This window comes from Falco punctatus, assembly GCF_963210335.1.
Source record: "Falco punctatus genome assembly, chromosome: 11".
In the NCBI taxonomy this organism is placed as follows: domain Eukaryota; kingdom Metazoa; phylum Chordata; class Aves; order Falconiformes; family Falconidae; genus Falco; species Falco punctatus.
This window is the reverse complement of record NC_137591.1, coordinates 32109693-32133775: the sequence shown is the minus strand read 5'-3', so window position 1 is coordinate 32133775 and position 24083 is coordinate 32109693. Positions and strand designations below refer to the sequence as shown.

At 43.0% G+C, this 24083-nt stretch overlaps 1 protein-coding gene across 3 annotated transcripts in view; it reads left to right on the top strand.

Annotated features, from left to right (window-relative positions):
- The window catches only part of PTGS2 (prostaglandin-endoperoxide synthase 2), a 42895-nt gene that overhangs the window by 5565 nt on the left and 13247 nt on the right, over positions 1-24083 (top strand). The window contains exons 10-11 of one of the 3 annotated variants that reach the window (XR_013931035.1): positions 10-3985; positions 4071-24083. The exon at positions 4071-24083 is cut by the window's right edge and continues 13247 nt beyond it. Coding sequence is in view for 2 of the 3 variants with exons in the window: in XM_080406455.1 (XP_080262581.1) it covers positions 10-416 (407 nt within the window). In the remaining variant the exon portion in view is untranslated. Of the gene's footprint in view, positions 1-9 lie in introns of all 3 variants that reach the window. The other 2 variants (XM_080406456.1, XM_080406455.1) reach the window with 2 other exon arrangements.

Genomic DNA, 24083 nt, shown 5'->3' with positions numbered 1-24083 from the left:
TAATTACAGGAGAAAAAGAAATGGCAGCTGAACTGGAAGAGCTTTATGGAGACATTGATGCTATGGAGCTGTACCCAGGTCTTCTCGTAGAAAAGCCACGACCAGGTGCCATCTTCGGTGAAACAATGGTGGAGATCGGAGCACCATTCTCTCTGAAAGGACTGATGGGAAATGCTATCTGCTCCCCTGAGTACTGGAAACCTAGCACCTTCGGTGGGAAAGTGGGCTTCGAAATAATCAATACCGCCTCCTTACAGAAGCTGATCTGCAACAACGTGAAAGGCTGCCCTTTCACTGCTTTCCACATCTTAAATCCTGAACCCACAGAGGCAACTATTAATGTTAGTACCTCAAAAAGAGCAATGGAAGATATCAACCCCACACTACTACTGAAAGAGCGCTCTACTGAGTTGTAAAAATCCACTTATTTATTTAACTATATAACTTATTCTATTTATGGCTTAAAAGTGTTTAAAACCAAAAAACCACAGAAACTTGAGTATCTTCATTGTGGGGGTTGTCCTAGATTCCTTACTTAGGTAAGGCTTCCACTTACAAAAGGGGTTTTCTGTGTTTGAGCTCTACAGTGGCGAATCCCTTGTTTAAAGTCTTCTGTAACAGAACTATGTATTCCAAAGTGGACAAAGGTTCCAACTTTTTTTAAAATGTTGTTTTAATACTTGACAAAGGGTGTTGGTGGTGCGTTTCGGGGTTGTTTTTTTTTTTTGTCTTTTCACTTGATAGATCACTTAACACTACAAAAGCAAACTATTGCCTCGGCAACTTTCTTAAACTTGAAAAATGGGCCATTGAACTAAAAGTACAGGAAAAATTTGACTTAATGAAAACTACTAGAAAAGGTTATGAATTCGGTATGAGCACTCAAAGACTAATGAAAATACCTATACTTGAGACTCACCTATTTATGTAAAGTCAGAGAATGCATTGCACTTACAGTTTATACTACCTCTCCTTCATTGCAAATAAGGCACTTTGTATAGTAACTTATATGTTTGTTTTTATGTGTAAATCTGCTTTCATGTGGCATTATACCTTTTTAATTTAATTATTTAAAGAAAATGGAACTTCTCTTGGATCCTACTTGTTTTTGAAGCGTATGTCACAAGTATTATTTGTGTACAAGGGTGATAAGGTACTGAGCTTAGAAATAACTGATTCTCAGGCTGCAATACAAGGCTGTTTTATATTTTGATACAGATGTTTTATTGTGCAAGTTTGGGGAGGTCTTAAACTTAGTCTGAAGTACTGGTATTCTTTTCATAGCTCTAGTTCTCTGGTCTACTTGATAATATAATTTTAATCTTATTTAATGGACAGTTTAGCTTTAGTTAAAGATGTGGCTGTTGTATACATGCTTTGGGTACACAAAGCTAGATTATTGGGGAATAATGAAAACTGGGAAGCAGTGTAAATGCACGGCAGAGACATTAATACAGAAGACCAGGACTTGAAGCTAGTTTATGTCTGTGCACACAAGCCATACTCATGACTTAATTCTATTTATTGGGGGGAGGAGGGATAATCGGGATAATGTGTTGCTTATAACTTATAAACAGAAGCATTTTAAGTGGCTTCAGCTTAATTAAAACTGGCTAGCTAGCACAAAATCTCCTAGATGTAATTGTTCTGCTCAGCACTAAAATATCTATTCTCATGTGGACACATAAGAAGTTGCACGGGATCTTATACCAGCACTTCAGACTTGCATATAAGGGTATCTTTTTTTAATTTCTAGAGAGGAAATGTAGAAGATGATCTTCCCATAAAAACAGCTGGGGAACTATAGGTAAAAAGAAAAAGTCACTTCAGACTGGAATAGAGCAGCAACCTGGTATTCTGTGCCCCTGCCCAAAATTGCTTGACTACTTGTGGAAAAGGACTTGAGTTTTATGTTTCATCTGACTCTCAAACATTTGTAAAGGCTATGGCAGTAGTATAGTTTGACTGTGACTTCTGTTTCTGTTGATTTGTTTAGAGACAATGATTACCTTATACTGTGTAAGTTTGTAATTGTTAGTGAAGAGCTGAATCAAGATCTCCTGTCGCAGTCAGTACCAGTGAATGATTTGAGGTGGGCTTTGGTATGAGTGCTTCGGGAGAAATAAGGGCATTTGTTTTCTTTTTTGCTGTTTGAAGCACGCAGAAGGGAAAAAACTTCACTAACATCGCATTAAAAGGTGGATGGTACTGTATGTGCTAATAAGTGAACCCTGCTTGGGCACTTGTCAAACATGTGACTGTCATTCAGACCCATCTTTGGAACACACTTCTTCAGAGCACCCTTCTACCGTGAACAAGGAAAAGTGTTTGGCTTTCAGTCAAAGGGAGACAAGTCTAGACAGGTCTCTATTTTGGGGTAGGAAAAGAGGAATTCCTCAGACCGTGTCATTTGAGTTATATTACAAGCTGCCTCGTAAATGAATCATGTTCACTGCATTTTGTAGTCTGCAGCCACATTTCAACAGTCACTTATCTGTGACCCAACCTGCTGGGTTTGGCTGGGTTCAAGTTGCTCATGATAAGTATGTATGAGACTATTTATTTAAAATTCTGTGAATTGTTTTTCACTTTATTTTTGTAGGACAAGAATGTTTTTAAAATGCAATTGTTTATATAAATAATTTGAAAACATTACCTGTATGGGCTCATTTGCTTGTGATTTTGTTCAGCAATATTTAGTATGAAACTATTCTTTTTATCTCATTTCTCCATTTAATCTCAAGTGGAAATTCCAGGGGATTACTAACAGCATTAAATTCTCTCATCTCTCAAACCCAAGGTGCCTGTATGGTTATTCCTGCCCCCCCACCCTTCTTTGTTCACCAGTGAAAAGGGCTTTCACCACGACGTGCCTAGGGCAGCCAGCTGGTAGCCGCTCCAGTACAGAGGCCAGCAGTGCTCTAGAGGGGCGAGTGCGGTACTGGAGTGCTACAGCCCCGCGTTGGGGTAACCACGGGCCCTTCACCTCTGTTGAGCGCTGACTCTCCCAAGCCAGAGCAGGCCATAGGCCTTTCCCTTCAAGCTTGCCATGCTCCAGAAGGGGAAGCTGCTCTGGGGTGTGGGCAGCCACTGGGGAAGGTCTTTGCACTTGAGCATGTTTTCAGCAGTGGTGGCTTGTCCCTGTTGTCAGACAGCGAACTGAAGCTGTTGCAGCCACTTCTTCATTGCCTGCCTTCTCTCTACACAAAGGTCCTGCTTTGTTACCGTTGCCACCGTTAGCGGCTAACCTTCTGCAAAGTAACAAGCTGGAAAGATGGGCAGTGGGGCTAGGACAAGAGCAGTGGTGTGCTTAATAAAAAGAGACAGGGCTTGTATGAAATGGCGCAACATGTTCCTTTCCTACGAAGAGCACCTCTGAGGACACCTGTCTCTTCCCTACAATTTTCATCTCTGATAAGCAGTGAGGGGAAGCTATAAAGGAGACAACCAAGGGGATCATGTACCTAGTACTGCCTCAGTCACCTTCTACCACCTCCACCCAGCCACCAACTAAATGTCACGTCAAGCACGCTTCTGTGCTCAGACCCCCACTACCATGCCACTGTTGACCATCTCCAGTACTCCCCCATCCCAATATTGGTGCCCCGTCCTCTCACAGCCTCTTCCTAGTGACCAACCCCATAGCCACAGTCCTTCACCCAGAGTCACTTTCCTTCCAACCACCCAAAATCCTCCTTGGCCCAAGGCTCATGCTAGTGACCCACAGCTCTGTATTCCCAATGACCCTCCAGCCCTGGGAATACGACAGTCCTCCTGCCTCTGCTCTGTAGCTCCTTTCCATCTCCACCAGTGTGCAGCTTCCTTGTGTTTCTATGGTACCCAGGCACCTAAACACCTCCAGCAACTCTCCTCAAAACTCAGTCCTCGTCACATGAGTGACCATCTTCAGCCCCAAGAACGCAACACCCAAAGGACCCTCCCAAGAGCATCACTCCCATCCCTGTCCTGGCCGCAGGCGGAGACTGTGAGTGAACAGAGGCATGTGAAGACCACATATGAGCAATGTGGGGTTTTTTCTTTAATAACCAGTCAACTCATTTGCTCTGCAGGTCAATTCATTTTGACATGTTTCTGCTTTGAGGGGAAGTTGAACAAGTGAAGACGAGGCCAGTCGCTTCGGTGGGAGGAGGATGGGCTCGGCCACTGCCACCAAGGGGGCAAGGCACTGCACGGCGAGCGTGGCAGTCAGAAAGCAGCAGCGAGGTCAGCCACAGAGAAGGTGTTTCAGGTGGCTGCTGCCCGAATTAGGGAAGGGCCAGTCCAGATGGGTTTGGTGCACAATGGATGGGATAGCTCGATCTTTGGAGGAGCTCCTCCTTCCCTCTGAGCAGGGGCATGTCCTGATGATACAAAAGGCAAGAATAGTCCCCAGAGGAAACCTGCCCTGCAAAATACTTGTTCTCCAGCCTGAATCAAGGGAAGTGTTTCACCCAAGGCAATGTGGTAAAGGAGGGGGGCTCAGCATTGAAGTCGTACCCTTGGAGGGAAGTCCATCAAGGAGCACGAGAGCTCCGTGCTTTGGGAGCAGCTCACCATACACCATCACCTTTACCAAGGGCTTTTGCTGTACGTCATTTGCTCGCTTGCCCACTGCGTAAGAGGCCTTTACAGGCACTGAGTCGGAGCCCCGTGGGCATCTGACCAGGTTTATTACTCCTGATACACTCGCTGGAGGCGTGCTGACCTTTATGCTGCAGCGCTAACGCTCCCAAGGCAGCTGCTTTACCCGGGTTTCAGGAGACATTTCTACCACAAGCAGCTTCTGCTTTGAAAGAAAATTCCCCTTCAGCTTTCGGCAGCAATCCAGAAAAGCCAACAGGTAGCTTGACCAAGCTGCAGGAAGGGTAGGGAGGAGAGAGGGAACCCAGGTAGAGGGGAGCGGACGCATCGCTTGTTCTTTGCCTGTTCACTGCTACTGAAATAGGTGAACAGCTCTGGGAAAACCTATTGCAAAGATGTGCTGTTTCCTTTGGAAGACCAGAAAGGTGAAAACCTGCAAGTTATAAGAATATATTATATAACATATATATTTATATAAGACAGCAAGGAGCAGGCTGTAGTTATATACTCTAAATATGGAAAAGGAGATGAATGGAGTGATCCTAACCTTTCTGCTTTTTAGCGTGAAAAGCAGCACACAAGGCAGAAATACAGCAGCATCGCAAAGAAACATCATACGGAGAAAACTCTCCTTGGAAAGAGCTGAGCGCTCCTCGTCCTTTAATCTGGACTTTGTTTGCAAATAACATTATCTGAGAGGCAACATGATTGGTTTCAAGTTGAATTTTTTTTTCCTCTGATATTTTTAAAATTTCCTCTGACTATTTTTAAAAATGAGTATAAAATCTCCTGTGACTCCTGTGTTTACTTACTCTAAGCTCAGACATTTTTATTAGTAGTGGCAAGAGACTGATCATAACAGCACAAACCCCCAACCACTACATTCCTCCTCTGCCATTCAGGAGCGAGACAAACAAGAAAGTAGATGTCAAGAAAGTAAGAAGGAAAGAAATAGCACAAGAAATTCAGAAAATTTTCTTTCTGGGATTACCTTGGCTGAAAATCCTGAAACTGCACTGAAAATCTCAGCATTCCCTTTCTGCCACGCTAAAGCCTGAGAAACCAGAGAGTCAGAGGTGGCCCGGGCAAGTTAGGAGCTGAGCACCATCAGTAGAGAGAGGATATTAAAGGTGGTGAGATCTCACTAGCTTACCATCAGGAGAGGGCAGGGTACAAAGCGCTCAAGGTTTGACTCATGCTGGTTGCTTGTCCTCAGTTCTGGGAAAGCCAAGCCATTTTATCCAGCAGGTATTAGCCATCAGATCGAAAGCAAAACATGGAAACCCCAGATCTGAGGGAAGGAGGCAAGTAATCTTCAAGGCATCTACTTTCAAGCCAATGCACTACAGAGTTGCTCATACTCATCAGCCAAGGATCTAGCCCATTGCAGGACACGTCTACAGAAGGTTGAAAATACATTGCATCTTCTAACCAAATGTAATCCTACTTTTTTTTTCTTTTCTTTTTTTCTGTTTATTAGTAGCTGTTACCAGAAGGGCACTGGGAAAATACAAAATGCCACATAACTAGGAGCATCCTGCTTGCGTCTCATCTTTACTCATTATAGTAGCAAAGTAGCAGTTCATGCTTCTGTCTGAGGGCAAAACTGAAAATACTGACAAAAAGTAAAGGAGGATCCTGTGGGAAATACATTCTTGCTCTGCACTTTATTTTTTCACAGTAACCAGGTGTAGCTCATTACTTTAGGCTTACACAGTAGTGGATATAGGCGTGTGCAAGCATCCTTGTTCAAACCTGCCCTGCTGACAGGTAATTTTAACACCTATTCATTTTCTGCAAAAGGACTGCATTTGTGGTGGACTTCTATGAGAGCACACAAAACTTTTTAAACACGCACACACTGAAATGAGCAAAAGAGTGAAAGCAATGCCCATCACACCGAGTACCGCGGAGCAGCCAGGTGGCGGTTGGAGAAGTCATGTTCCCTAAATGGCATGTTGTCTCCCCTTGCTTTTCCCTATACCATGAAGATCTCCCAAAGAAAATATTTTCATAAACATTCATCAAGGAAACATTGTGCAAATCATATCGGCTTTAGCGTAACGCCATAGCATGTGGCTGCTAATAAGGGTATTTCTGAATTTACGCTGGCAGGTCTTCAGAGATGGGAGATGAGACCCAGACCCTGAGAAGCAACACAGCTTTGGTGTAAAAATCCACCTCTGCAAGACCGCAAATGCATCAATCATTCAGTATAATTTTAAGCCTCAGAAAGCTTGAGTGAACTGTGACAAAGCAACAAAACGTGGCTAAAAGCTGTGATGCTGACTGGCACCTTCAAATCTTTCCCTGAGAACTAACACAACCTGATATCCTTTCGGTTGTGGCTTTCAAGCCTGTTGCCTAGACAATATTAATTAATCCTGCCTAACAAATAATGGCAGAGTTGCTAAGTAGCATTCATAGGTAATAATTAAAACAAAACTGCGTTGAGCTTGCTCAGCTGTGAAATACTAGTTCTTACATAAGGCTGGGATGTTACATGAGATGATCCAATCCCATCTTAGAGAAGCTGTTAGAAAAGGTATGTCGAATGAAGTAGGGAAGTAGAAACCATTCCAAATAAACCAGGGCTGAGATTTTTATGGCGCAGAGAATTTCAGTGAAAGCAGAAAAAAAAAATGCATTTCTAAATTAGAAATGGACTAAATTTTCTCAGTGTCCAAGAAACTGATAGAATTTCAGACAAATTCAGGACGTATTTCTGGCCCTGCAACAACGAAACCAGCTCTTTTTCACTGTTTGCTAGGTGAAATGTTTCACAGTTTGCCATCATAACAGACCCAGTCTTAACGGCGAACAACCATTTCCCAACCTGACCATGAAATGCAAAATCCTTCTACAGATCAAGCAGTATATATACAATCATCCCCAAAGTGAGCTGGCATTACTGTAGAGCAAATAAGCTTGGATATTCTCCAGAATCTTCATTCTGGATCAGCTATGCTTTTCATTCGTTATAAAAGCTCTCCCACCCAGTAGGCAGAGACAGATAAAACACTGTACTGAAGTTCCCACACGTTCTTCCTCAGCCTGAAGAAAGAAAAAGCACGCTTGCCTCATTTTGAGGAAAACTTAAGGATCATATGAAGACCCCCCACTAAGACGAAGTTAGCGCCTCCTGTAACAACAAAACAAGCATTTAACGAGAAGTGAGACTTTGAAAAGTGACCCTGCTTATAGCAGAGCCCAGGGGTTTAGTTTCTGCAGCTCTCTGGCACTTCTGAAAGCATCTCTGGAGATCTTCTGTTTGGTGTTGGAGGCCAGGGCTCCCCCAGAGTGCCAGCAAGTGCAGGTGCCAGATGTATAAAGGTTTTTCAGTTTAAAATATCACTTTAAATAAGATACGAAAAAAAATAAGATCAGGCAGTGATTTACTGGTAAGCCAAGATCAACAGCATTTCACAGACTAATTTTTAAAAGCAAATGCAAAAATAAAACCTTTTCTCATAGGAAGGCTTTGTGAAGAGAGAATCAAAATCCCCAAGCTTCCTCATTTTTTAGGAAGTTGATTTCCTCTTCAACTTCCCTAGTCACCCTTTGTTACAAATATTTCTCATAACCCCCTTTAAACTTTCTTGCAAATAGGTGAACGTTTACCACCGCCTTCTTAAATATTTGCTTATTCAATAGTAAGGTCTACAATGACTTCAGCTATCACATCAAATTTGACATGGCTGAAGTTGCACGTTATTTGAATAACATTGTTCTGATGCAAACATCATTTGCAAAGCTTATGCCCTTTCCTAGGAACAAGGGGCAGCTATTTTAGTGGTAGTTCCCACTCCATCTTCAGTGGGATGGAATGGAAAGACAGGTACAAAGCCATTTTCCTATGTAATATGTTAGGGAACTGCAAAGTCTGCAGGCATCATTCAACATAAAACAGCACCTTGGGACGCTTAATATTATGAAGCGATTTGAAAAAATTCTTCTGTAACTGCATATCGAATTTAGAACTGAGTTCTGAAAAAACTGAAGAGCTTAACTGTATGTCCTGACTTTGCAAAAATGGACAGGGAAGCTCACTGGAAAAGGTTCCCGTGAGATTTCTGTCACTTCTGCTTTTAGTCATAGTGAGATTATACAAGAGCAGTCTCTAATACAGGATTTTTATTTTTATTCTTTTTTCTTCTTCACTTACATACCAGGAACCAGAAGACAGACTAAGGAACCATTTGCATCAGCACTTTCATAATGGTTGGTCTAAAAAATTAGATTGAGAGAAGGATGTACTCTCCCCATCACATTAAAGCTGCTTGCTCATTCTGAAGAACTATAAAATTTACTGGGGGAACTGGAAGTCAGAAAAAAATGTCAATTTTATTGAGTGACTAATAAAATTTTTATTTATTTGCCTCTAGCTCCATTTTCACAGGAAGGTCCTTCCTTTAGAAAATAAGTTACATTACTTATGATTCAGCACATGAATAGGTAAGCAACATGGGAGAATATGAACAAGAATCCTTATTAATAAATGGCCATAAATGCACCCACTTGAACAAAGCTTTGACAGAGCAATTTGTCATCAGATTTTAGGCTAGTCTAGATCTGCATGACTTGCACAAAGCCAGCCCCACCTTCCAGTTCACAGCCACGCTCAATTCTCCTCGAATTGGGTCAAGTCATCCTTACCCCACTATTGAAGTTTAATCAAAAAAGAATTTAGTGACCACATGCTTTCAGTTCCTTAACAAAATCCCCTCTTCGTTTCCCTGCTGCGCTCCCCATTTCTCGTAACTGTCAGGGCACAGACTTTAAGATGATAAGAAGTAAAGTGCATTTAAACTAAATGTTTAAATGCACTTTAAAAACTAAACTAAACGATTTGCATAAAACTAATTTTTTCCGAACATTTTGCTTTTTAGTTTATTTTATTCAGCTGTTCTTTACCAATCCAAACCTAGCTAAAAGCTTACATTTCCTGCTTTTAGCTGCAGTCTGTAACAGTGCCAGGTTTTGTTCTTCTCTACTGGAAGGAGATGATCTACAGAAATTTGACAGTCAGGAAAGGACTCAAGCCAAGGTCAAACATAGTTTTTTATTCAGTACTGTTGCACTGATACAAGCTTACTGCTTGATGCAAGCAATGCAAAAATTTGGATTTGCAGGGATTCAGACTTTGGGCTTGCTAGCTCAATCTGCAAATCCCACAGCCCAGTGCAGAAGACCTTGGTACCAGTTGGGCAGAGGGACCAGGGTGGGTTTCCTACAACAGCAGTGAAGCAGAAAAATGAAGATCATCTCTTTTTTTTACTGCAAAGTATCGTTCCTGAGTAATAGAAAGCTGCCTAGCAACTTGTTTCACTTGAAATGCTAATAGCCATGCAGCACCTTCTTTGCATGTTCCATATTCTTGTTGTTTAGAAGGTATGCAATTTGCATGTACCTGACTGGAAGAAAAATCTCACGCTAATATTCCCTTACCACTATAACTACTTAAATTTTATATACCAGCAAATGTTACCAGATTATTTTTGTGGCATGTAGGTATTGCAGCTAACCACGATTTGGGCAAATGCTTTATGTGTGACTTGCAACACCATAAGCAAAGAACAGAACTGGCAATGGGAGAATCACAGGATAACTCGGCTGGAATGGACCTCTGGAGCTCTCTGGTACAAAACAGCGGCAGCTCTGGGGTCAGACATCAGACCTTCAGTCCATTCTGGGTTTGACTAAGCTGTGTTTCTCAGCATTATGGGCACCTTCATTTCTATTATTGTCGTGGTTTAATCCCAGCCAGCCACTAAGTACAACACAACTGCTAGGTCACTCCTTTCCCCTGGTGGGATGGGAAGAATCAGAGAAAGTTAAAACCCATGAGTTGAGAGAAGAACAGTTTAATAATTGAAACAAAGTTAATAATTATAATACTAATGATGATGATGATGATGAAAAGGGAGATAACAACAATAGAGAGAGGAATAAACCCCAAGAGAATTAAGTGATGCACAATACAATCGCTCAGCCCCTGCTGACCGATGTCCAGTCAGTCCCCGAGCAGCGACCGGTGGCCCCTGGCCAACTGCCCCCAATTTATATACTGAGCATGATGTTCTATGGTATGGAATATCCCTTTGGCTAGTTCAGGCTGTCCTGCCTGTGTCCCCTCCCAGCTTCCTGTGCACCTCCTCACTGGCACAGGATGGGAAATGGAAAAATCCTTGACTTAGGGTAAGCACCACTTAGCAACAATTAAAACGTCAGTGTGTTATCAACATTATTCCCATACTAAATCGAAAACACAGCACTGTGCCAGCTACTGGGAAGAAAATTAACTCCATCCCAGCCAAAACCAGGACAACTTTAAAACTACTACCCTTCCCTGAAGGTAGTTCCTTATCCTCAGACCTATATTTAAGGAGGAATACGACAACCATTTCCAAGGGAAAGAGAGAAGACAAATCAACCACAGATGAGAAGCTTCCAGGTTTCAACAAGAACTGCACCAATGATCTCTGTAAAAGCTGCTCATTCATCCAGAGCTCCTGAGCAGATGTCAGAGATAACACGTGTACACATACGCCCACATGGGTGTACATGCCTGCATCCTAAAGACGTGCTCTCCCACAGCAGGAGTGTGCATTTGCATTCAGGGAACACAGCAACGCACCAAGGACAAGCAGCAGAAGAAACCAGACTAATTTTTTATGCTATATTTAGTCAGTTGCAAAACCAGTTCAACTGTTGTGTGTTTATTGCTTTTTAGGTGAAAACTGGTGGCATCTCCAAATCTAATTGTAATAGTTATGACAAACGTCTTCCAAGTTTTCATCTTCATAATGCAAAATACTCCAGAGCAGCATATAAGATTTCCTTTAAGCTTCCTGTTGAGTATTTACACAATAATTTATTATAAGAAAAAGAACAATTTTAATTTAGAATACAGTATAATATAGAAATGTTGCAGTGAATGGAAGGAAAGTTAATGTTTAAAAGAAATTCAAACCTATTAAGGTAAAGAAATGCGTATTAGGCAAGAAATGGCTTCAGCCCTACTTCACAATGATATCAGAAGTCAAAACAGGTGAAATGAAACCAATTTAAAAATAAATATATTAATGGTAACAGGGGGGCACAATAGGAAAAATCCATGAAAGGGCAGAGCTAAGATTCCCTTGGTTGAGTTTAATACTTAGATAAGAAACGTGGTATTTCATTTTTTAAAAAAACACCAAAACTATTTCCAATTTACTTATAAAGTCCCTGCATCAGTAACCAATTTTTAACCTTCCCATCAACATAGTCCTGAAATAAAAGAGCACTGTTTGTAGACACAATAATAATGTAGCTCTTTTCAGACACCATGGGCCATGGCCAGTGCTGCAGAAACTTGCTTGTAACCTTTCTCAAGCTGGGTCCTGGACGTTTCCTGATCTCAAACAAAAGCATCTTTAATGGGAAGTTTATTTTGCTTAATAATATTAAGCATATTGAGCGGCCTCATGATGACTAAGGAGTGCACATATGGAGCCACATTCATTCAGAACTGAAAGACGCTTTTTTCAGCCCCCATAGAAAATATGAGGCTGTTTTCACCTCCTTCATATTCTGGGAAGCAAGGAAATGTCTCCACTTGATCCCGGTGGAAATTTTTGGACAAATCTGTCTTTTGTTAGAATGTAACATTTTTATGGAAACAATCCAAGTTCAACTAAACTGTCCTTGGGAAGTATTTCTCAGGTCTAGCAAGAAATTTCTTGGTCACAACACAGCTGAGACCTTCCCCCCGCCCTCCGTCGGACAGACAGTGCAGAGGTTTACCCTCTCGTTGAGGCTCTCAGACAAGTACTTGGGGTAAACTTGTGCACTGCCTTAATTCTCCAGGTAAGTATGTTAACTACCAAGAAGTTCACTGTTGCAGTGTTTCCCCACTGATTCCTTCCTTGGTGTTTTACTTTCAAAAAATACAACTTTAAGTTTCCATTTCTCTTCCACCATAAAATGGGAGATTTTTTTTTGTAGGATGACAAATTTTTCCTGCCTATTGCTGGTCCATGCAAATTTTTTCTCACTTCGTGATCAGCCTCATACTTCACAGAAAGGAGTTTGTCTGCAAAAGCAGCTTTCCTGGAAAAGCAAAATACAGTTGCCAATTTTGGATTGGAAAGCTAATGAGACATTACAATTACAGAAAGGACGCAGGGATCAGCTGGTTGTCCCCTGCTGAAACGCTCTGGAGAGTTGCTGGTTGCCAGTGAACCTCTCACAGTCTCTCCATCCCCCAAATTATAACATAGGTAGTTGCTAACCATGTCCAGAAGATAACAGGCAAATAGCCGAACATTGCCTTTATTCTTCTGGTGACAGACTTGCCTTTCTCATGTTTGGATTTAAACCTGGAGCCTTTCCTTCCTAGAGGGAACTACCCCATCTTGTAGGTGTTCAAGACCCACCTGCTGTACGCTGGCTTCCACCTCCCTTTCCTGCTCTTTGTGATCTGCTGGAGGGTGGGAGGGAGCAAGGCAATTTGGCAGGTTATCAAACCCATCTTGCCCACTTTCCCTGGGGAAATCCACCTTCCAAACAGAAGCACCGAAGAGTCCAGACTGAGGGAGCACTCGAACCAGTTTTGCAAGAAGTCGGGGAAATTTTTTGGCAACAAAAAGATGCTGTGAATCCTTCACAAGAGAGCCCGTAATACAATATCGGAGCCAGCTGGCTGCGATAGCATCATCTGGACAGGACAGCGTGCTCCCAGGCCCATTATGCTCTAAAAAGAAGCACCCTGGCCAAAACACGATTGCACCCCTTGACCAATGTTTCTTAAATTATCACAGAAAAAAATTGTTTTAAAATGATACGTATAAGTTTTTTCAGGGATGGAGGCCTAAGCGAAGCTAGAGATCTTTTATACCACCCTCAAGTCCACTGGGACAAGGAGAAAGTTTGTAAAATTTACCCTATATACAAAGCAGTCATTGTCAAGCACAAAAAGTCATGCTGGCAGCACAGCAAAAGTCCTTCTGGGAAGCAAAACAAATATATTTAAATTGGCTGGGGAAAAATACAATGCTATTTGTTTATTCTAGACTCTTATGCTAGCCTTTCTTACGCAGGGTTGAGAAGACATAGCAACCAGCCAGTCCGCTGCTCACACCAAACCCGTTTTAGCCACATGTGCTGTATCTGACGCACTTCTGAGTGCACAGCAGCAGGTTGCGAGGAGCGTAAGCTTGGCACGCCGTCACGTCTCCCTCCTCCCCCTCCTTCCCAGAGGCCGGTGGAAAACAGAGCACCAAAGTACCGGGGGTCAGGCCGGTCACAGACCCAGCACCCTGCAGTCACCCAGCAGAGCTCAGCAGCCCCCGCACAGGAAACCGGACAGCCTCGACAGAACGTGGAGGCTGGGGCTGCCTGCGTGTTGGGAACGGTCCCACCATTACAAGAAACTTGGGAATATAAACCTAATAAACCTCTTCATGGGAGCCCATGATCCTCGGGGTTACCACCACAGAGTGACAGCCATGGGTGGTGGGAACAGCACGGTGTTACACAGCACCTGTGAGAGGGGCACCCCAGCGTGTCCAAAGCGTAAGGAAATCCATGACACCTTCTGTACACCTCTCCAAGGACACCCATACAGGCCACCAAGTTCAGCATATCAACCAAGGGTCAGGCAGTGGGCACCAGGGAAGATGAGGAGAACCAGAAAAGGGACCTGCTGCTGCCTAGCATCAGCTGGGCTGATCTCAGGTGTCGTTACTGACAGCCTAATTGTGCTGTGTAGATTGAAATTAAACACATCGGGCTTTGGCTGCTAATCCAGGGGCCTGGAGAAGGGAGGCAGCTCCCGGGTGCGGGTGGCAGAGTGGGTCCCTGCTCCCTCCTGCCGTTCCCCCATGTCTCCTCACTCCCCTCACCTCTAGCAGAGCTCTCTGCAGACACAAACACCTTGAGAAGTTTCCCGTGAGGGCTGTGCAGAACAGCCACATGTCTTAACGGCCAGCTTCCACTGCTAGCCCAGTGTCTTTTGAAGATTGCCACAAGCACAATCGGTGATGCATCAATGCATGTCACTGCAGCACGCTGGGGAAACCCCAGAAATATGTCTCTTCAGATGGGGATGTTTTGGAAGAAAGATATTGGAAAGAGTATTGCACTGTGAGCTTGCTTGTTACCTTCTGTCAACAGATATGTGTCGACGGGCATTGCTGTATGGAAAAGCAGCTCTGAGTCCTTAAGGCCTTGGCTGGTGTTTTCTTTGGCCGACGGTAACTGGGCAGACCTTGCAAGGGCCTGGCCTAACATGTTTGCTTCCACCTGCAGCCACCGTTCATTAAACTCGCTTATACGTAGATTTCTTCTGCAGCTCTGTGCCTTGCTGGTGTGTTAATGGGTAACTCCTGGGGGTGAACGCCAGCCTGAAGTGGTAAGTGCTTCCGCAATTGCAGGAGAAATGTCTCTGCAGCCTTTCGTTAATGGCCATACGCATTCCCAAATGTCAGCCCCATGTCGTCAGTTCTGCCACCTTTTCCGTACGTGCAGTGCTCCATTAATTATGGCTATTTATAGTCACGGTGCCCAGAGGCCTCCACAGGGAGCAGCTTTTTGGTCCAGAAACAAAAGCAACACAGACCCCTCACGTGAAGGGCTTCCTTTTTAGGCAGACATGACACAGCAGCGAAGCAAAGCATCAGCAGTGTGGTGGATTACTTTCCTTGTGTAGGAAAAAAAAATATCACAAGGAGGCAGTCTTGAAGATGGAGCAAAGGGAGGTGATTGAGTAATGGGAAGAAAAGGAGAAAGGGAGTGATGAAGAAACAGCATAGGAAGAGAAGAAAAAAGGAGACAGGGAGCGCAAAGGAAGGATGGAAATGGAAGGGTCCAGGAAGGGGATAAACAAGGAGGCATAGCATGAGGCTGGGCAAACAGGCAGCGAGCATGGCCAGCCATCAGCGGACAGCACTCTGTGTCCAGACTCCCAGCTGTGCAAGGGGCCTGACACCATGCTCGTCTGGGGGTGGGAAGAGGCAGCAGATATGACACGGACCTCCGGCTGCATGTGAGAACAGCCCCAGGGCCAGGCGTGCTCGCCCAGCACGCCTGCAGGGCTGCCGTCGGGCCACTCTTCCTGCCTTTCCTCCACTGCCTGTGGTCCAGCTCTTTCCGCTGTTTTTTTATTGTCTTTTTCTTTTCCTCTTACTGGAAAACCCTTTGTTTTGATTGCTCTGCCAAAGAGGTTTCTCCCCAGAAGATGACAGCTCAGCTCTGATCAGGGAAGTCGGGCCATAAAAGGCCATGAAAAAACGATGCCTCTCCCAGCAGCGGGGGAGACACCCCAGGCTGCGTGTTCTAAGTGGTGTGCGAGTCCTGAAGTGCCTGCAATGCCGCACACAGCAGCTTCGTGCTCGAGTGCTGAGAGCGTGGGACTCACTGTGCTCCGAGCTCATGACCAAGATTGCCAAAGGAGGCAAAGGCCAACTTATCTTTTTAACAGATGCCTTTGTCACAGATTAACCAACTCTCTTTCAGATAAAAACCACGTGAGGGCCCCCGAGCATTGTAGTCACCTTCCTATGAGCACAACGGATTTTCCAGCTGCAGAGAACATCTGGAAGAGCCCTTCATCCTGCCAGGGGCCAAGAGGTCCCCATCTCTGTCAGCAGGATCTCTTCTCTTTGCAGCTCACTGGCAAAACAGCTGAGTGAGCAATGTTAGAAGAGTGCTGTAAGAAAAAAACCACATTTTTGGAGTCACTGTGCTCCAAGATAGGGCACAAGGAGACACTGAGGATAGAAAGATGTTTGTGGAAAGGTTGGTAGGAGATGTTTGTTACCTTCTGGGCAACAGAACAAGCTAGAAGTGTTACATGGGGGGGCTGCATAAGTACACAGAAAAATTAATTAGGGGTTATTGGTGGGAAACCACATCAGGTAGCAGGGAGATGGCTTGCGCTGTTCTTCTGCAGGCATCACAGCAGGAGATTGGTATGGGGCTGGAAGGACCCTCGATCTGAAACTGTGTGTCCGTCCTTGACTTAGTTGTGAGAGTCTCCACTGAGCATTTGAGAGTGCGTCCCATAAGAGAAACGTTTTGTGTTACGAGCCCTGTTTAGGGCTGCTTTGCGCTGCTGAGATCCTACATGACATCAGAGCCAGCGGGGCTCCTTTTGGCAAATCCCAGGAATTTCTCTTCCCCAAGGACGGAGGCAAATCCATGGTTCACCTGCCATTTGATCCTCCGCCTGCTGCTTTTGGAATCCAGCTGAGCTGTGACTCAGAAGATACAAAAAGAACATTTTCTCCCCCGTGTAGTCAGTGGACAGAGCCGTGCACCTACAAAGGTTGATTCAGAGCATCTCAGATGTCTAAAGCCCTTTGATTTTTGGAAAATCTTCCTAAATTGTCTGAAACCATAAAGCAGGAGGGAGAAACACAGACTGGGTCACTTGGCAGTGAAAAATAAGATGAAGATTTAATGATTCCTTACATAATGTGGAATAGCCACTTTCCTGCTTTTTAGAGGGATTTGAACATATGGAATAACCAAACTGGAAAAAAATTGTAAAGGCAGAAGCTGTTTCTGTCCTCTCAGACATTAATGCTGTCACTCAAACAGTAAGAAACTACCCAGAGTAAAGCATTCTATAATAAGAGTGTAATCATATCACCAAAACCAGAAGAACTGTGAGAACGCCAACAGTGAAGTCACTCTGGTTTGCAGTCAAAATGCTGCAAAGTGGAGTCCAGGAAGACTTTCTGAAAGCTGTGAAGGCTTAGACAGCCAGGAGTTGTATTAAGCTGCTTGAAAAGCTTTCTGCAGCCATGCCTTTTTTTGTCTAGCTCTAGAGTAGTGGTGTTACGCCACACTTCTTCCAGCATTTTGGAACAGCAGCAACCATTTCTTTTTTTTAATTCCTTGACTCTGACATCATCTGGCGATTGCTGGTAAAAAAAGTAGGACTTTCAGAAACATGCAGCCATACAGACTAATTGTTTTTCCATTTGCTTTTCTGACCACTGAGGTGCAGCGCTAGCGCAGCAGCACCCAGACCTGCCCGAGACTGCAAGCACTGCCGTAGGACAAACTAGTATTTTTCCTTCAAGTCTGTGAAGAAGAAAGCCTTTAATCACCTGAACTAATTGCAGCTGTCTGGCTTCATGTAATTTGTCTATCATACTTTTGCCCATTACCATTTGAAATACTGCCTTTCTTAAATGAGTACTGTATTACAGTGTATATCATAGAGAGTACATACACATTTTAAGCTAAAGTGAAAATCAAACACCAAAGGACTTTTAACAATGACACCTGAAATGTTTTTGAAGACTGTAGCATAGTAGATTACGTGTGTAATGTAATTACATTACATATATAAATGTAATCCACTGTTCCTGACCTGTTTCATTACTATGCATTGCATACATTAATAGTCCGAATGAAAAGAAACTTTAACTTTCACAACTGATTCATCTGTCTTCTGTGAATCATTAATCCTGAATCCCTTTCTTTTACCAGAAATGGACATCAGGTCTGTCCAACAGACAGCTTAGGTGTGTGTAAGCAAGTTTAGCAGAATGAGGCAAGTCTGAATATAAAGTCTGAAACCCATTCAGATATTCCTACTCTCATCCTTGATGGGAAACCCTAATTCATTGGTATTTATGCGGCATCTGCGCAGTCATTCCACATGCTGAAATGGAACAATCTATAACTGCTTCTTCATAAGCTTAAATCCTTAAATGAAATACCAAGGACTGGCTAACTTTTGAAACTGATGATAAAGTAAAAAAAAAAAAAAAAAAAAAAAAAAAAATAAATTTCCTTTGGTAGATCATGAGTTTAAATGCAGAAGCCATTAGAGACCTGAAGTAATTTACTTCCAGGCACTATTATACAGGCTGTCTCTGTGCAGTTCTCCATGTTAGCTGTCTACATCAGCACCAGCTACGTGAACAAGTGCTATCAAGACAGGACAATCCTTTACAGCAAAGTTTTGGCAACTGAAATTCTTTTCATAAGCACAGTTTTGCCTGGCGCTCCTGACACAAATACAACACCACAACTCAAGATACTGCTTGGAGACCCAATCCCAACATTGGCTGCTAATGCCATGGGAAAAATAATACAAGCAACCGAGACCTTTGGGGTTTTTACCAGTTTCCCTCCCATAATGGAAGGGATGAAAAGTGAAAAGGAAAGGCAGAAAGACAAGGCTGACAAAAAATGCAGAACGGCTGCTACAGAAGGAGAGATTGATACAATAGGATATGCTGATATGGTACGCTATGATATAATAAAGTTTGGAAGAGAGCAGGTTGGTGGGAGAAACGGGCTCATGGCTTAAGCTGGAAGGGACCTCAGGAGGTCTCTGGTCCAACCTCTGCCTCAAAGGAGGTCAGCTATGGGGTCAGACCGGGTTGTCCAGGGCTTGATCCATGACGCAGATATGACCAGATGGTGTTTGGAAGGTGACTAGCACCGGAGTAGTCACTGTTTCTCACTACCCAGTTTAAGGAACTATTCAAATTATCTGATGCAATTTTAAAACAAAAGGATGACTTTTCCACACAACTTATAAAACTACACAATGTTTTGCCATGGTATACTGGCAAAGCCTAAAGTATAAATAGATTTAATAATTAGATTAGTTGAAGAAGGGTCATTTGTTGATTAGTAACCATGAATAGATGCAAGTCAATACTGTCACCCTTATGCTATGGTGCTCTGCTCGGGTATCCCTCACCGCACCAGCAAAACATCAACCCTGGGATGTGAACAAAAGAGAAATCCTGCTATTAAGAATTGCTGGCATAGGCAAAGAACCGACAGATTTAAATGTCTGCAACATCAACTATTCTGACCTCCTGAAAGCTATTTTCAAGGCAGAGAAGGGAGAGCTAAGACCATGACTATGTCTGCACTGTGCAGGGGTTTCTTTCCACAAGGATATTTGCCTACTGGCTTGCAAACAGCCCCTCCCTGGATGGGAACAGCCTCCAGCACCACACCCCAGGGAAAGTCCATTTTACGGCCCCAAGTTATTACAGAACTCAGATTAGCTCACACAAAACTTTAACAAATACATATTTTTAGTGGCTTAACATGTCCACAAAAGTATTGTTTATGGTGATGGGCTATAAAGCTATGGAATAACCTGCCAAGAGAGATTTCAGAAATATTACCATCTGAGTTATCTCCACAGAGGTCATGAAATGGGGAAAGCCTTTGAAATGAATTACTGGTTTCTGGGACGGAAAAAACAACCAACACATTGCCACACTCACATCAACAGCCAAATAAGACCTTTCCCATCACTTGCTCTTGTTCTGTCGTCACAAAACTGCACTATTGATTCAGTCTTGTTGTATGGCCAAGTGAAAAGACTGTTACATGTGGTACACCGACACACAGCATTTCCAATTTGCAGAGAATTTCAACATTTTCAGCTTGTGTTCAACTTGGTTTTGTTGCAATTCAAAGAAAAATAGGCTTTCAAGACTTCCCATGGAGTAGAAATTCTGTAAAAAGTGCTTTCATAATACTGACATCAGGAATAATTTAAGAAATAATAGTGGCTGGGATCAGTAGCTGTTGAAAGATGTATTCAGTCATCTTGTTGCTATGGCCATGCAGGAATGATGCAACTCTACACTCTCTCATAAAGAGACTTGCTACAAAAAGACTACTTCATTTAAATTCCTATTCACATTCATGTGTCCGCCTACAGCTCACAAGGACAAAGCCAGACTTAGGATGCTCTTCTAACATCGAGCCAGAAACTGTATATTTTTACATCCAATTTAACATTACACAGTATCTGTAACTCACAGGTCTCCTGGGGAGAATATATTTCAATTTTTCAATGATACTGACCCATCTTCTAATAGTCCCCTTCCCTAACAGATATCAGTAGATAAACAAAAATGTCCAATTTCTAGTATTTATATGGTTAACTGTGCACACAGAAATTCATTCAGCTTTCTGTATCTGACAAGCTAACAGAAATAAGTGCCTAGGTGCATATGAAAACATATTATCTGTCTGAGCACCACATACTCAAAAACTCTAGGAACTGAAACCAAATGTTTATAGGAACTCACTTCCCCAAGAGGTGGAAGGTAACAGAGCACAGAAAATCCTTTAATCCTTTAATCTGTTCAGTGTTTGAGCACATCCTTCCTGAATATACCTTCTTTCAATACAATGGAAATAAAAATATCACACGCTACGTAGCAGCACAGTCCTGTTTGCAAATTTTCTTTTCAAGGTAAAGCCATGAATTATTATTTTCTATTCTCCTCAGATTTTTGGTACTTATCTAGTGAGTCACAGGTTTTGTGTGTAAACATGGATTAACCCATTATACCAGTGGATGCAAATGTTTCTGTTTCTCTAATTTGCTATTAAACATGACATGTAAAGGTCACCATGGCCCTAGAAAAAACATCCACAGATCTGTCCAGGCTTGCAGAATATCAACAGCATCATGTAATCACAGAGTTAAACGTTGCCTTCTAGACAGAACACTTTTTGAAACTATTCTTCATGTGTAAGCAAAGTTTCCTGTTTCTTTACTTCTATTAAACAGTATTTATAACTGCCATTAATCTCTCCTGGCAACCCATGATTCAGCAGCACTGCTTACAAGTGAACACTCACCCAAATATCATCTTGAATATTTGAGAGGGTTAACAGCCAGGTAAGAAGCTGAAGACACCATGCTTGCCCAGTACAACAAGAAAACAGAAATTCAAGAGTCACAACGTGCTCTTAGGTCAAAACACAGAAAGAAATCTTTGCCTTTACACTTTTTCTCTCTTCAAAACCGAAAGCAAGTTCTCATAAAAATAGGAAGTGAGGTTTGGGGATGTGGTAATCCATGGCAGACTTGCCTAGGCTGAGCTCCAAACTGAGAAGGCAGCTTATGGAGTTGGGAGCAGGGACAGGCTGAGGGAGGGACTCTGAAACATGGCCCAGGCATGCAGGGATGCCACCAGGAAGACCACGGTCTCACCTCAAGCTGAGGTTTGCAAGGGACATCAAGGGCAGTGAAAAGTTTCTACACCTGCATGAGCAGTAGAAGGCTGACCAAGGAAAACGTGGGCACAAAGCTGAGTGGGGTAGATGATGTAGTGGTGGTTGATGCAGATGGGGATGAGTTACTCAGTGCCTCCTTTGTCCCACTGCTCACCAGAAAGGTCTCCCAGGCTCCTAAGCACAGAGATGGGGATCAAGGACGAGAACATCAGGGGATCAGGAAAGGACCCAGGTGACTGAGAAGGCAGTTCCATACTCATCTGCAAAAAGGGAAGGAAGGATGGAGAAAGTAAAGACCAGTCATTCTTCGGTCCCTGGAAAGCCATGGAGGGAGCCTCTTGGAGCACATTTCTGAACGTGTGGGTGACCCCAGGTGACCACGAACAGCATGGCTAACCAGGGTGAGTTATGTCTGGCCACCTAGCTGCTTCCTACGGTGAAACTCTTACATCTGTGGGTGCAGGGAGCGCCCTGAACGCTCTTCTGTCTGAAAGGCTCTCGTGGCCGGGTACCACAGGGGTCTGTCCTGGGACCTGCTCTCTTTAATGTCTGTTTCAGTGACCTGAAAGATGAGACAGTTTCCCAAGGACTCTGAAACACCCCCATTAGCAGAGCTGCCCAGCAGTCCTTTTTTAAATGTTACTCCAATTCAAATAGACTAATTTTAATAAAATACAATCTTATTCTTGGCTGTACATTTTTAAATCTATAGTTCAAGTGACATAGTCTATTTTTCAAAAAGGATACAGACAGACCAGAAACTTCACCAACTCTTTCACAATTTGTTTAAGCAATATTTCAGCATTAAAAAAAAGTTGCAATCAGAAGAATGAATTTTACTTTAATTTCGTTGCCTTGAGCAGTATGGCGCAATGTGCTTCACTCTGTAACACTTCCTGTTACAGCAGCTAGTGTAAATCACCTTCATTTTGTTTATATTGGGCATACTCAACATTTTTCATACATAATAATTCTACAAATGGCATTGAAAATAGGTGGATTTCATTTATTCCTTTAACAGTTACAGATTACAACAAAACTGACCATAAAAAAGTAAATAAAAATACTTTGATCATCTTCATGGTCTTAAGAAATCTTTTTTCTTCTACATCCTGCATAGGGTAAGGAGAAATATTTAATTCAAGTGATTTTCCCTGAAGACTTTAGCACAGACTATAGGAACAATGTAATGGTTACAGCCTCTGAATCTGCAGCCTCTGTAAAATAAACTGCATTTGTACAGAGAAGAACTTGATCTTGAAAAGAAACTCAGGAGAAAAAAAAAAAAAAAGAAAAAAAGAAGAGTATTGTTTTATGAAGGAAGAGTTCAGCCTGTAGGTCCCATTGCCTGGCACGGAGAAGAAAGCCCCCATCCACAAAGCAGATCCTGACACACTTCCCACATCTCCAACTAACCATCGGTGCACTCACTGGGGACTTGGATCTGGGATTATCTTGGTCAGGGGTGGGGTGGTTCTTCACATAACTGTGCAAAAAACATCACAGAACATTTCAGTACATAATTTTGTTTTCCTAAGAATCTACTTGATCTACATAGGAGACCAGCAGAGCAATGACAATGGATCTGGGGCCAAAACATGTCATATCCCCAACCTGAGCAAGGATTATCAGCGAAAGAATTATTGTAGAAACAGATGTTATGATGGCGATTTGGACAGAAGCGACCAACCCACACTACTCATTCTGGGCAGGAGAAAGGTACAACATGCCACACGTGCTCGCAGTGTCCAGGGAGGTTGTGCCATCTCCATACCTGGAGGTTTTGAAGACCTAACTGGATCAAGCCCTCAGCAACCTGGTCTGACCCCAGAGCTGACCTGCTTTGAGTGGGACATTGGACAGGAATCTCCTGAGGTCACCTCCAGCCAGAGTTATCCTGTGACCCTATGTCACAGAAATGGTACTTTCTACATACATCAATCAACAAACACAGTGTGTCACTGATCATTGACACAACGTTTAAGACTTCCTGCACTTAAGCAAAGTTATTTCACTGCAGGAGATACGATCTGTGAGATCTAGTAGGATCATCAAGCTGACCACATGAGCAGTTTCCTCACTTACACAACTGGTGACTTAAACAATTACGCACTATAAATGCTTTCATCTTTATGAATGAAACACCAGTATTCTTGGATTTACTTGTGTTTTTCCCATGACAAAATGTAGTCACTATTTAGATGCGTTAACTGATGCCGCAATACTAAGTGCATTACTGTTGGTCATCCAGTTATTAGCATTGTGTTAGTTGTGCATCCATTTTCACTGCAATTGGGAAAAACAAAGTTGTGGGAAGGTCAGATCCTGTTTTGCAGCAGGCGACAGGTCTGATCCAAACAGTGAGACTTGTTTCCATTGTTATAACCAGCTTTGTACAAGAACGTAATCTGGGGAAGCCTTTGAAGATCAAGGAGAAAAAGAAATATTGATGTTACAACCCAAAGAATTCCTCTGGTGTCTGAGAGCAGAAATAG